Source organism: Periophthalmus magnuspinnatus, chromosome 19 (assembly GCF_009829125.3).
Source record: "Periophthalmus magnuspinnatus isolate fPerMag1 chromosome 19, fPerMag1.2.pri, whole genome shotgun sequence".
Classification (NCBI taxonomy): Eukaryota; Metazoa; Chordata; class Actinopteri; order Gobiiformes; family Gobiidae; genus Periophthalmus; species Periophthalmus magnuspinnatus.
Window position 1 is genome coordinate 3,821,359 of NC_047144.1, and position 13,260 is coordinate 3,834,618.

General features: G+C 38.7%; 1 protein-coding gene across 1 annotated transcript in view; it reads left to right on the top strand.

The window, feature by feature from the left end:
- Positions 1–13,260, top strand: part of snx29 (sorting nexin 29) — a 195,667-nt gene that overhangs the window by 88,603 nt on the left and 93,804 nt on the right. The window contains exon 15 of the mRNA XM_033984684.2: positions 11,623–11,729. Coding sequence (XP_033840575.1) covers positions 11,623–11,729 — 107 coding nt within the window. The remainder of the gene's footprint in view (positions 1–11,622; positions 11,730–13,260) is intronic.

Here is a 13,260-nt window from a genome sequence, read left to right on the forward strand (position 1 = left end):
TTATCCGTGATGGTTTTGCTCTGTCAGTTCCACGTCTTTGCTTTTGTAATTGGGCAAGTACATTTCGTGCTAAGTTGAAGCTAGCTGCCCTGCTCTCCCATGCTAATAGAACATACCGTCACGCTATAATGGTGTTTTTCTTACTACTGAAACAAAGTCTGTTATCTGAATATGAACGAGCCTCGAAATGAACTATGGTTGATGAGAGAGTGGAAGAAGATTGTGTCTGATTAGCCTTCATTAATTGAGTTAGCCTCCGTCTGCTTTTTGCTGCCTATAAACGTAAGCGATTAGTGTAAGGATATCAGTCGCTATCTTTTTATATGCAGCTATTAGCATGCACGGCTCAAAGTGGCTGTCTGTTTAGATCGATTATAGTAAATGAGCTTGACAGACCGGGTTATAGGCTAATGGCGGGGAGTTCTATGCCAAACGTGCTCAAATATTGGGATTTAGCCAGAGACTTCAAAAGGAAATAGTCAAATTTTGAAGTTTTTAGAAGAAATTAGCAGTCTTGTACACAGCTGCGGGGTAGCTTAGCATTAGCTTCTGTCTCCAGGGATCAGTAATAATGCATTTCATTATTTATTTTTGGTAAATTTAGAAGGGCTGTAAGACAGACCAAACCCTGTAAACAACATCTCATATTAAAGAGTAAATGAATGGTGTATTTGTGTTCCTTAATAGACATCTCAAAAAAATATGGTAAAATCAATGTCTTAGCTGCAGAAACGCCTGACTTTTTTTTTTTTTTTTACAAGAAGGGCTGTTTAAAAAAAAAAGTACAATATGCATAATCTCTTCTATATAATACATATTTGAACAATAATCAATATTTAAAGTCTTTCTGAGCTGGCCACATGCATAAAAGTTACTCAAAAGTACTTTCGTTTTTATATTTTTCTTCTACTTAAACTGGTATTAAACACTTAATTGATGCACCAAAGGAAAAATAACGATAGATTTGTAAAATAGAGGTAGTTGTGTGAAATAAAAGGCAAAAGTACATGCTGATATTTTCTTTAATGTGATTTTTACAGCTAAAAAAAAGAAAAAAAAGGTCTAGGTGAGCTATAATGGTCTATAATGTGCTCAGTCCTTAAGAAGTTAAAATGCTACAAGTGCGTAATAGTATAACAAAGCTATATATATATAAGTTGACCAGATGCCTCTATTTACCCGGGACAGTCCCAGTTCTGCGCCTTGTGTCCCCTGTCCGAGCAGATTCATCCAAAACTACTGATTTGTCCCAGTTTTATACAAGAAATGTCCCCAATGTCCCAATTTTTATTTATACCAACCCGGGTGTGTCCCAGTTTTTAGTTTTGAAAATCCGGTCAGCCTATACATATACTACCCAGCTAACTGTTATATAATCAAAATAACTAATTACATACACACAATTGTATTTGACAGAAACGTTCTTTATGTTCTTACTGTAAGCGAGTGACAGTCAACAGAGCTGTTAAATGTGAGATGTATAGCTTCAAAGGGATGCGAAGGTTAAGAAAATGAGATGGAAACTGAAGCACAAAGTCAGAACATCAAATCGATACAAAGCGGCGTTTCTACAAGCAGCTGTACGTGTTTTTAAATGTGGCCCAGATTAAAGGGAAAGACCGTGAAGTAACGAGTGGAGCAAACAGAAGCCATTTTTAAAGAATGTACAAGACATGATACAAGATCCCCCAGGTTTGGAGCTGATCGGAGCAGTTCTACAGTCGAACCTTTGGTATACGATGCTAATCTGCTGTTTTGTATAATATTGTAGCTAACACAGTGGACATTGGTTTACAGTGTGAATTTATGTGGTATTTACCAAGTGTTTTGAAGATGCTATATCAAATTTTTTTTCGAATAAAGTACAACTATTTTAGCCCTGTACATATATATTGTAAAAAACATCTCACTAAACTTTTTGCTTTTTGTTAACAGTGAAGTAAGGCTGGTGTGCTGGTGTCTTGTTGTCACCATTACTGTGCTGGCAGAACTCAGCTCTGGCTTCTGAAAGTTGTGTAAATTACTTATAAACTAGGAATTGTTTGAGAAACTCCAATTCTGTGCTGTATCTAAAGTACTCACTGCCAGCTCAGTCCGCTTTATTTTGGTCTACATCAGGGGTGTTCATTACGTCGATCGCGATCTACCAGTCGATCGCGAAGGCATTTTGTGTAGATCACGTCCCGTCATCCATCCAGTCACATGACTAATATACGGGACAACAGTCAGATTACACCTGACTCTAGGTCACATCATGGGCGCTGCACACGCATAAACAAGCGCGAGTTAGCTTAACCCTATAGCGTCGGATCCTGTCGTCGCAGATAGAGCGCGGTTGTGGACTTTCATGTAAATTCAAACGGCGTCTCAAAGCGGAGACACGGGGCTATCTAAATATTTTACCATCATTACAGTAATCTGCCTCTGTTGTCCCTCAAAGGTGACGAATGAGAGCGCGGGGCTGCGTTTATTCGATGTGTAAAAGAAAAAATACGGATGGATGTGTAAAATAGAAGTAGTTGTGTGAAAAAATGCAGTCAATTCTGATACTTCGTAACATGATTTTTATGGCTATAAAAAAAAGACAAAACCGTAATCCACATGATTAGCTCTGTTATCGCTTTCAAACAAAAAATGCAGTTTTACTCCTGGCTGTCAGAAGCTTCTGCCCGAACTCTGCATCCCTCACTGATTCCATTCAGTGTCATCAGAGCAGTAATCATCATTCAAGTAACTATGAACATGTAAGAAGTTCAGTTGTGTTGTGCAGTATTATCTCATGTACATGAAAATGCACTGTACATGTAAGAATTCATAATACATTTACAAATAAATATGTTTAACATTTTTGTATTAGGTGGTAGATCTTTCAGACACGATCATTTTAAAAGTAGCTCACATACTGAAAAAGTCTGAGCAGCCCTGGTCTACATCATCAGTGGTATAATACTCCCTACAACAGAGCTGGTCCTGGACTGGACTGAAATAGACAACTCGATCAGAAAATGTTGAGGGTTCACGTCTCTGGGCGTTGGGTCCTGTACTGATGTAAATAAACTTCTCCAGCATCATGCCTCTTTTCTTCAACTCTCAGGCTACTACAATTTATTCTACGGGAATGTGTAAGAAAAGTAAGTAAAAATAAGGTGGAAATGTTAGCATCTGATTAAACATTTGGTGAATATATTACTGAATATATGTTTTGATAATCAAAGTATACATGTTGTGAGTAGACATCGACTGACATGGTTTTTTTTCCTGATGAACCGATGGCCGATAAGTACTTCTGCCACGATAATTACAATATCAACTTATAGTCAGTATGGTCAGTGCAAAGAAAAGGTACACACGATAAATACTAAGAAATTTTTGGTTATTTTTTGGATATATGATAAGATTTAAGCCGTAAAGCGTTGAATTTAAAACTTCTATGACTCTTTACAGTTGCAAACTAGTGTTTTATTCACCTATTTATTTATGTATTGCAGCTCATGATCTTTAAACAATATTATAGATTGTGAATAGTTGTTGTGGTTTAATCTACTCTTGGTTTTTCTGTGTGTCGTACATTTGTTTCAGTTTAGTTAATGCGGTTTATCATCATTATTAAACTTCAAAATGTGTGATATTTTTTGGGCTGATACGTGCGGCAAATTTTGATTATTTCCCCCAAATTTACTACAATCTCACCGGCAAAACAAACCAAGAGAGAGCAGTTTAGTCATGTTTTGTGTGTTTTCTATTTGCACTAAAGTCTTCAGATAAAGCTTGAAAACTATGAATTAACACATTTTTCTGAAAAATCTGTAGAAATGTGAGCTGTTTTACCAAGCATAAAAATCCTAATCTCAAATGGTTTTCCTCCCAAATTGCAATCAGATTTGTCTGGAACAGGAGAGGAATTATGGGAATACCGCGTTCTCTTTCTGTCATTGTTATTGCTCACGACTCTGCCCACCTGTTCTCATTACCGTATTTTAATTTTGAACCAGTCGCATAATAAATTGAATTTCAAATATGGAATTAAGATGTTATCAATCAACAAGGGCTCATTTATTACAGTTCAGTTAAAAGCTTTTGGCAATACATAAATCACATTACTTTCTTATTCAGTGCCCTGTCCATGTGCCAATTTTGTTATTGAATTGAAAGTTGATGGATTTGGTATTTTGCGATGTGTTCCCGTCTCTGTGCTTGAACATATCGTGTTGAGTTTTGTCAAATTAGTGGTGTTCCCGTGGACTCTCTCACACTGTGGTTGTTCAGCTCGTGTCCTGAACAGAAAATAGTCATAAGTGAAGGTTTTTGGGAACACATAAGGAGCAGCACACACTGACCATGTGATGTCACGTTTTGTTCCATTCAACAGGCTCAAGATGTGAAAACAGTGGGAGAGATTGTTTGCATCCGTAACAGAAGTATTTGACACAATTGCTATATATTCTCTCTCTCTAAAACCGATTTCAGGCTAGAAATCTTGGAGTACTAGTAATGGACTCAGACATGAACTTTAACAGCCACATCAAATCAATAACATCTGCAGCTTTTTACCATCTAAAAACATTGCAAAAATCAAAGGTAAACTGTGAAAATCAGACTTAGAGAGACTTATCCATGCATTTGTCTCCAGTAGGTTAGACGACTGTAACGTCCTGCTCACTGGCCTCTCCAAACGAGCCTTAACACAGAACAGAACATCCAGAACACTGCTGCTCAGGTCCTGACTAGAACCAGGAAGTACTTCACACATGTGTCCCGTGGCTCAGGTCTCTCGCTCCTGTGGCTCAGAGAATAGACTTTAAAGTAGCTCTGTGTGAACAAGTCTGTCCATGTCCTAGCACTAAAGTACATCCCTCATATGTTAGTGTCTTATAAACCATCTCACACTCTGAGGACTTCAGGGACCGGCCTCCTACTGGTCCCAGAGTCAGGACTAAACATGAAGAATCAGAGTTTCAGTTTTGTACAGATAAAACCTGGAACAGTCTCCTGAAGGTGTGAGACAGGCCTCTACTTTGACAATGTTGACAATGTTTTCTGCACGTTTCTCTTTTAACGTACATTATTTATCTTTTGATCTGTTTGTATTATGATTTTAATGTCTTTCTTATTCTGTAAAGCACTGCACTTAGCTCAACACCACTCTAAAACTATATAAGAAACGTTCAATTTTGGCCTGGATTTGGTATTTTTCAGTATCAATACTACAAATCTACTAGTTTTAGTGTTGATCAGTATCTATACTTTTGACGACCTTAGTAGAAAGTCTAATTCGTCTGAGATATTTGCTAACTTAAAACCTACATGGCAGGTATGCTGTATGTATGTTATTGAGTAACCAACATATATATCAGTGGTATATACACCTCAGCTTGTGATCATCCAAGAAGCTCCTCCACTTGGATATAAGTCGCAGTCGCATATTTACACAGGAAAACGGTACATGGCATTAAAAACTGCCTAAAAATCGACAGTACAGCACCAAAACACCATCAACACAGGATGAACATTCCGGCATGTTAAGAAAATAAAACTGCACCAACACGGGCCATCTGCTTTTGTTTCCTCTGAAAGCTTTTGTCGTCTTTTTACACTGACTAAGTTTTTCCTCCTGCTGCCTCCAACGTCACAACATCGATTCATTGATGCCAAACTTACGTGCAGTGGCTCTATTTCCTTCTTTGATGGACAGATCCATTACCTTGAACGTAAAAGCTGCATCATTTACATTCCTTCATGTGTTTTCCATGATGAGGGTTACTGCATGATGCGCAAAGTAACAGTTCAAAATCAAAACTAGTGTATTCTTCAGCACATAATCTTTCCCCATGCCTGCCTCACTTTTGCTTTTACTGCTAGCGCCCCCTGGTGGCCATTAGCCAGTAAAAATCTATACATTAGCCACACTGTTGTATAAGGCGCAGGGTTCAAAGCGCGGGGAAAAAAGTAGCGGCTTGTTGTCCGAAATTTACAGTAATTGATTGCTCTAAAGGCTGTATGCTAATGAGCTTAACAGTTAGCCAGTTGTTTTAGATTCCAGCTGTCCCGTGCCTCAGAGTCGCAGCCGATCACGTCTCCTGTCGTTTTGTATATAGAAATCATCGAAATATCAGGGAGCAGATACAATTTAAATTAATAACAATACCAGTGAGTGCCAAAATTCAGTTAAAACCCCAAAAGGAGATAACATTACGCACGCTAATTGAACTGGCTACCGCTGGGTTAGCTTTGTTCAGATTATATTACCACTTTTAACCATCTTTTTTTATTTCAATGTCTCTGTGGTTCCATTTTCTATCTCTCCCTATGTTCCATTATTAAGGCCCAAACACTTCGACAGTTACAGAATTCCAAGTTAAGGGGGAAATAAAAAAAAAAAGCCAAATTGGTCGCACAGGATCTACTGTCAGCAATCTTCCCCTGCCTTTTGTTCCTCCTCTTTCATTTAAGATTCCGTCTGTATTTCGAGTGCTTTGTGTATATCTAGGAGTGTGTTGATATGTTGAAGTGCTTTTCGTTTGGTTGCTGACTGGTACACTACAGCGCTATTGGTGGGCCGGAGATAAGGCGGAGGATTGCTGCAGCTGCTTAATGCGTTTCTATGAGACGTCTGTGTGGAAGAGATTGGGGATAGGAGGAGAAATGGTGTCTCTCGCCGGTCGTACTTACGGAACAGTGTTTTGTGTCATTTGGAGGGTGGCTAATGCTCAGAGTTTCATATTTTGTAGCTAAAGGGATTTCGACATTTAAAAGTTGAACAGTTTTGGGTATTGTCTTTTTTTGTTAATTGCTTGACTTGACTTCTTATTTTGTTAAAGTTTCGTCTGTGGTAAACGCGGCATATCACATCTTTCCTGATATCAGTATTGAAAAATCGAATGTAAACATAGAATTTCTGTCGTAACGGGTGTGTGTAGCGGACCAAGGGATGCAGACTCGGGGCAGATTTACAGTATTTATTGTGAAAATAGGACAAAGTACCAACAGAAGGTGAACCGGAAGTGAGCAGGTGAGCAGGAACACAGGAACACAGGAACCGGTAGACCAAACGGGCGTAGGGCAGAGCAGGCAGGAGACATCCAGGGCCGGAACACAACAGGAACACGGGAACGCAGGAACAGACAGGAATGCAGGGACGACAGGAATGCAGTGACACGACGATGATCTCGCGCTGAGTCTCTTCTCCCAGCTCCTTTTATGCACAGCAGGTGTGTTGATTGCGCTGATGGGCTGCAGGTGCGCGCAGGAGGAGCCAGGAGCCCAGCCCAGATCTGGCAGGTGAGGGAGGGAAGGAGCAGGACAGGAGTAAAACCAGGAGCGGACAGTGCGGATCATGACAATTTCATTATTTTAGGTTCATCCAAAGCCAATAATTTAGACTTTAAAGGCCCTGTACCTGATTTTTTTCCCCCCACGTTCGCCTATTTGAGCAAAATGTGTCTTGTCCCAGTACAGATGTATTGTATAAGCCAGTGTTGTTAAACCTTTTTAGCGTCATGGAACACTATTTTCATTAACCTGATTCTATGGCACAACATCCACTAAAATATGACCAAATTAATGTATAAAAATATGTCAAATTTCCATTGTACCTGTGTCTGGTTCTTTCTATTTAGCATGATGATTGTTTAAAATGGCAAATTCTTTAATTAAATGCCAGTTTGAATCAACTGAAAATGGATTTTTGTGGCAATACCTCAAGGCACATTAGTGTTCAGCACATTGTTTGAAAATGGTATGAGCAGCTCCTGAGATCAGAATATGTTTGCTGGTTTGCTGGATGCTGTCTGGATGTAATAAAGCTCCTGCACGCACGTGACTAAATTTGACAGGGACGCCATATGATGAGATTAAACGTGAGTGACCCTTAACCTGGCACAGATGTGATTTTAAAGAAAAGATTTTTGCTTTAACTCTGGAATATCCGGACAGCCCTGTACTTACAACATTTACCGATACTGACATGATGTGAAAAATGTCAATATAATAAACACAGAAACATTGATTTAACTTTTTATTTTATTTTCTACAGTCAACATTTTTTAAGTAGTCAATTACTGTTAAGCAAATTAACAGTGTTTAGTAAAAAAAAAAGCCTTTGGGATCGTCTCTCTCTGCCTAATTAATAGACTATAATGCTAATGACAATACGCACACTTACAGCTTTGAATCGTTACGAAAAAAAAAAAACAATATTGCTGTTTAGCTGCAGAAATCCACTTCCCCTGTCAATCTGGAGCTTTGTAAATCTGGTAAAAGGCTCGGGCTTTCTTGTGCACTTGATAATGCGAACATCCTGGTGCACAACAATAAATCACAATCTCTGAAAACTCCCATAAAATGTGCTCGTTATGGCAGACACCGTTTGTTTCAATTCTCTGCTGCTCCACTGTCAATATGGGGTTTGGAGGTGCATGCTGGGGATTTACATGGCGACAACTGCAGGAGTTATACAATCTGATCATCAGGAAGTGACTGTTATCATGCTAGTTGTTGTTGGCTTTATCATGACGGCAAAACTCCACTCCGGTTTGACGTAAAAAGTGATTATAAACTCATAGCCGTGAATAATTAGGATGCTCGTAATATATAAAGTGAGTCAAATTTGGACCACTTTAACCACTTTTTACATTTTTACGTTGGTAAATTATTCACAACTTAAATTATATACAGTAATTGAATGTAAAATAATTTGATGGAAAAATGTGGTGGCATATGTTAAACCATTTTAATTTCATTTTGTGTGTGTGGTTTTTGAGGGTTTTTGAGACATAGGTGAACACATTTTACACTTTGAATGCGACTTTTTTAATATCAATACTTGCTCAAATGAATATCTAGTTTTAGTATCGATTAGTATAGTATTTAGTATCAATTAGTATATAATATGAAGTGACTCTACATCCTCCAGGCAGAAAACAAGCCTGTCCAATGTCTCCTCTTTTGTCTATTTAGCAAAGTCACTCTCTGAAGCTTTAATATCACACTGGAAAACCTCAGCATTTATCTTTCCCTCCTCTCTCCACCCCTCCCCTCTCTCTATCTTTTTTTTAAGTTGTGTTTTTTTTCTCTCTGAGTGCACTGAAGGTGATAGAGCAGCGATAATTTGCTTTAGCAGAGGTGAAAAATACCACCCCTCCGCCTGACGCCCGCACAAAAGCTTCTCCAAAACCCGATTAGCCTGTGTTTATGTGCTATCTAGCGTCACTGTAATGACTTGAACCAGTTAGCTCGCTACACCGCCACGCAAAAAGACAATAAGCTACATCTGAAAGAAAGTGGGGTAAAAGAAGTCAGCAAGGGTACAGTTTGTTATCGGAGAAGCAACGCAATTCTGTCTATACTTTCCAGACTTTTATGAAGAACAAATAATGCATGCGAGAGGGTTGAACGAACGTATAATATAGCCTAGCAAGATGGCTTAAACTTTAGCACATACTCAGGAGTTTGGTCTCTGTCAACACCTGTTTTGTTCAGAAATAAGAACAGAAATAGACGTTTTGAAATTATAAGCAAAGCCTGTCTAAAAAGCTGTATGTAGATTTTTTTTAGAAGTTTTTTTGGCTTTTTTTGACATTTTTCTTGCTACTGAACTATGTATATGGTGATTTAATAGCATTATCTACTGTTCCTAGTCAGTTTTTGGGGCGATTTTCGTAGCAAACTAGGTAAATCTGCAGCCTTTTCTGCTCAAAAAAAACTCCTAAATGTAAGTGTATGTCTTCAGAAGCCACTGCAGTTCCAAGTAGTTGGTGACATTACAAAACACTGGTGTGATTACAACCACGTATCTGCAGTCTGAAGTGTGGATACCTGTTTGACCAATCACAGCGTTCCTTATGACCTCAGATCCCGCCCCTCCACACCTTCACGCTCTTCTTAAGTCCAGATGCGCTGCCCGGTTTAGCAGCTCTATTTGATTTTCACCGTTTAGTCCCACTTTAATTAACAAATAAACTTAATTTGAATTTGTCTTGAGCGGTTGGACTATGTGCGATTGGACAGGTGGCTAGTATGAACATTTTTGCCGCAAATTAAATTACCAAGTATCACATTTTAGTTTGAATTATGGCTGCATAATTTTGTAAGAAAAGGTAAGAAAATGTCATCAGCGCATACCCAGGAGCGGCAATATTGGAGAGAAAATTGAAATATGAACTGCTAAACTAATACAAGAACTCCTTACAGAAGAGGTACACACCAGAAAGGAAAAGCTGAACTTATTTTAATATGTTATGTCAAGTAAATGTATATTTTAAAATCATTTGCTTTAGCTGAACTTAAAATAATTGGGTTGGGAAAAGTGGCGTAATATATTTAAATAACGTAGACTGTCTAACAAAGTGGACTAAGGAAATGTAGCGGCCAATTCCTCGGGGAAAGAAGGCGCCGGATTTGTCTGTTCTTAATGTTCATATCTTGATTTACAGACACAATAGCGAAATAAAAACCCCAGGATCATATAGAGTGGGTTAAAACGGACATTTTAAGACCAAAATGATGAGTCTCATTGCAGCAGTTACAGAATAATGTCTATAGAGTTAGCAAGTGTATTTTTCTCCATTAAAGAGTGTCTGTTTTGTTTGCAGACTTTGTGGACCTAATCAATTACAACCTTTGGGATTTGGTTTAACGATTAGATTGTTATTAAAAGTGCATCCTTTGTTTTAATCTACAGATCGATGACACAAGCCCTGCCACACTACAGAAATCATAATCCAATACGTTATTTGAGTAAACTTTTCATCGTTTAAAGAGGAAGTATTACGCTAAATGGACTTTTCTACCGTGTTATAATCTTGCTCCCTCAACAAAAACACGCCTGAAGAGATTTTATACGTCACCCATGAATTTCTGAGTAATCTTGTGATCTCTCCCGCACTCTTTTTGAACCCCCACACTCCTGCGCTATAATTTTCCGAGAAATATACAAAAACGTGACACGAAACGATACACTACAACTTCACAAACCCGATGCGATGTGCAGGAGTTTCGGTAGCAGAAGGGGCGGGACTCGGAGCGCCAGAAAACGAAACTTATTCAACATTTCAATGTGCTGTTTTCGATGAATATAGCATTTTCTTTCAGGCTTTACATTTTGAAAACTTCTACTTTAGTGTAACCCTCAAATTTTTACATCTTCTTAACCCACAAAAAATCGATATTCGCTTGTTTTGTCTATACCCTCACACTTTACACCCTCAAACTTTAAAATGTGCCATATTTTTCCACTTAATAATCCCATATTGTGCAGTTGACATATTTACTCTTTCATGCGTTTCCTCATGCGCTGCTCTTGGATGTTCTGATATGCCTGACTCGGCTGCACCTCTTTGTTTTATAAATTGAATAAAATAGGGGATTTATAGCTTCGCGCTTGCCTGCTAATGTGTAAATTATATAGATGTACTCCTTCTTCCTGCGAATTATTCTCCCGGAGCGAAAACAAAAGCATCAACTCACTGCAGGTGTCAAAACGCGCTAGCGACGACTCCACTAGTGAATAATTAACAGGAACCCACGGTCGTTATAATTGGGTGTCACATTGTAGAAGCTTTTTTCCGTATTGTATATGTGTGTGTAATTACTGTGTCTTTTTTTTTTTTTTTTTTGCACCCGCAGCGCTGTCAGTGTTGCGGTCCAGTGAAGATGTGGCACCCGCTCCACAGAACAAGTTCATGGGGGACATCGAGGAGCTGGCGGCGAGCTACGAACGCAAACTTATTGAGGTGAGCGGGTCGGCGATGAAGTTGTTCTAAAGTAGTATTTGTTTACTGTCATTTATTATTATAAGTTCTATCTTGCGTTATAAAACTGCGTATTAGCAATAGTGCTGTCTTTATTGTTACGTGAAATACCAAGGGGTCCGTTCAGATCACTTTTGTTGTGTTGTGTTATCTTACTCAGGAAATTGTCATGGCCGCCGCTAATTTATATGATCTTTTCTGTAGTTCTCCATTAAAATAAAGCGTTGGTATCCTACGGTTGTTTAGTTGATCAATTGTTAAATGGAATCTTATCTTAGTCGACCAAAATTTGTATTGATTAATCATTTATTTGCGTTATAAGGATTTATTTGGGTTAGTGAGTGACTGAGTTAGCTGGAATTTATAGTCATAGTTCGCAAGTTTACCATATTTTCCAGAATAGAAGTCGTACTTTTTTTATTTTCATAGTTTTGCCGGGGGTGCGACTTATACTCAGATACTTCAATGTGGAATATAAGTTGCATCTGAGTATATAAATGCTCTTTGTTATGGTCACAACCTGACAACCGCGTTTTTTTTTTCTTCATTGTTATGCATTTTTTGACTCATACTCCGGAGCGACTTATAATCTGTAAAAAACGTAATATGTCATACATCTTTCATAGTACATTCTTCAGTATAAATCATTCTTTTTGCAGGTGTATTCTTGCGAGTGCAGTTTGGGTCAGCTAAACGGAGATACGTAATAGTTTTGAGAGCTTTTGCTACGCCCCCGTTTTAGTCAAATAACTGATAAATAGTCAGTCAAGAATTTCTTTAGTTGACTACAGGCCTAATTCCCACTGAGTGCAGGTCAATATTAATCAAGCATCTCATAGCTGACATCTTCGAGTCTATACAACTTTTGGTGCAGAGCAGAAAGCGTATATTTTCTGACAAAAAACATTTTATTAGTACTTGCTAACGAGGTACCAAGACCACTTGAACACATTTGTTTTACTACAGTGGTCCCTCGTTTATCGCGGGGGTTATGTTCTAAAAATAACCCGCAGTAGGCGAAATCCGCGAAGTAGTCTGTTTTGCAGCTGTAAAACCCCTCACCACACACTTTATACACTTTTCTCACACAGGCATTAACATTTTCTCACATTTCTCTCTTTGTTTAAACCTTTGTCTGTGCCTTTGTCGGTGCAGAACGTTTCATCGGCATTGTTGGTTTTGTCGGGGAGAAAACAAATTGCAAACGTACAGCACTTCAGAGTCACACCGCGATCCAACGTTTATGTAAATTTGTCTGAACACATTCTGTACTGGACAGGAGACACGGCACGGAGGAGACTGATGGACAATGGTCTACAGTCCAACAGCCAATCAGGACGCAGGACACAATGGTCTACAGTCCAACAGCCAATCAGGACGCACAACACAATGATCTACAGTCCAACAGCCAATCAGGACGCACAACACAATGGTCTACAGTCCAACAGCCAATCAGGACGCACAACACAATGATCTACAGTCCAACAGCCAATCAGGACGCACGACACAATGC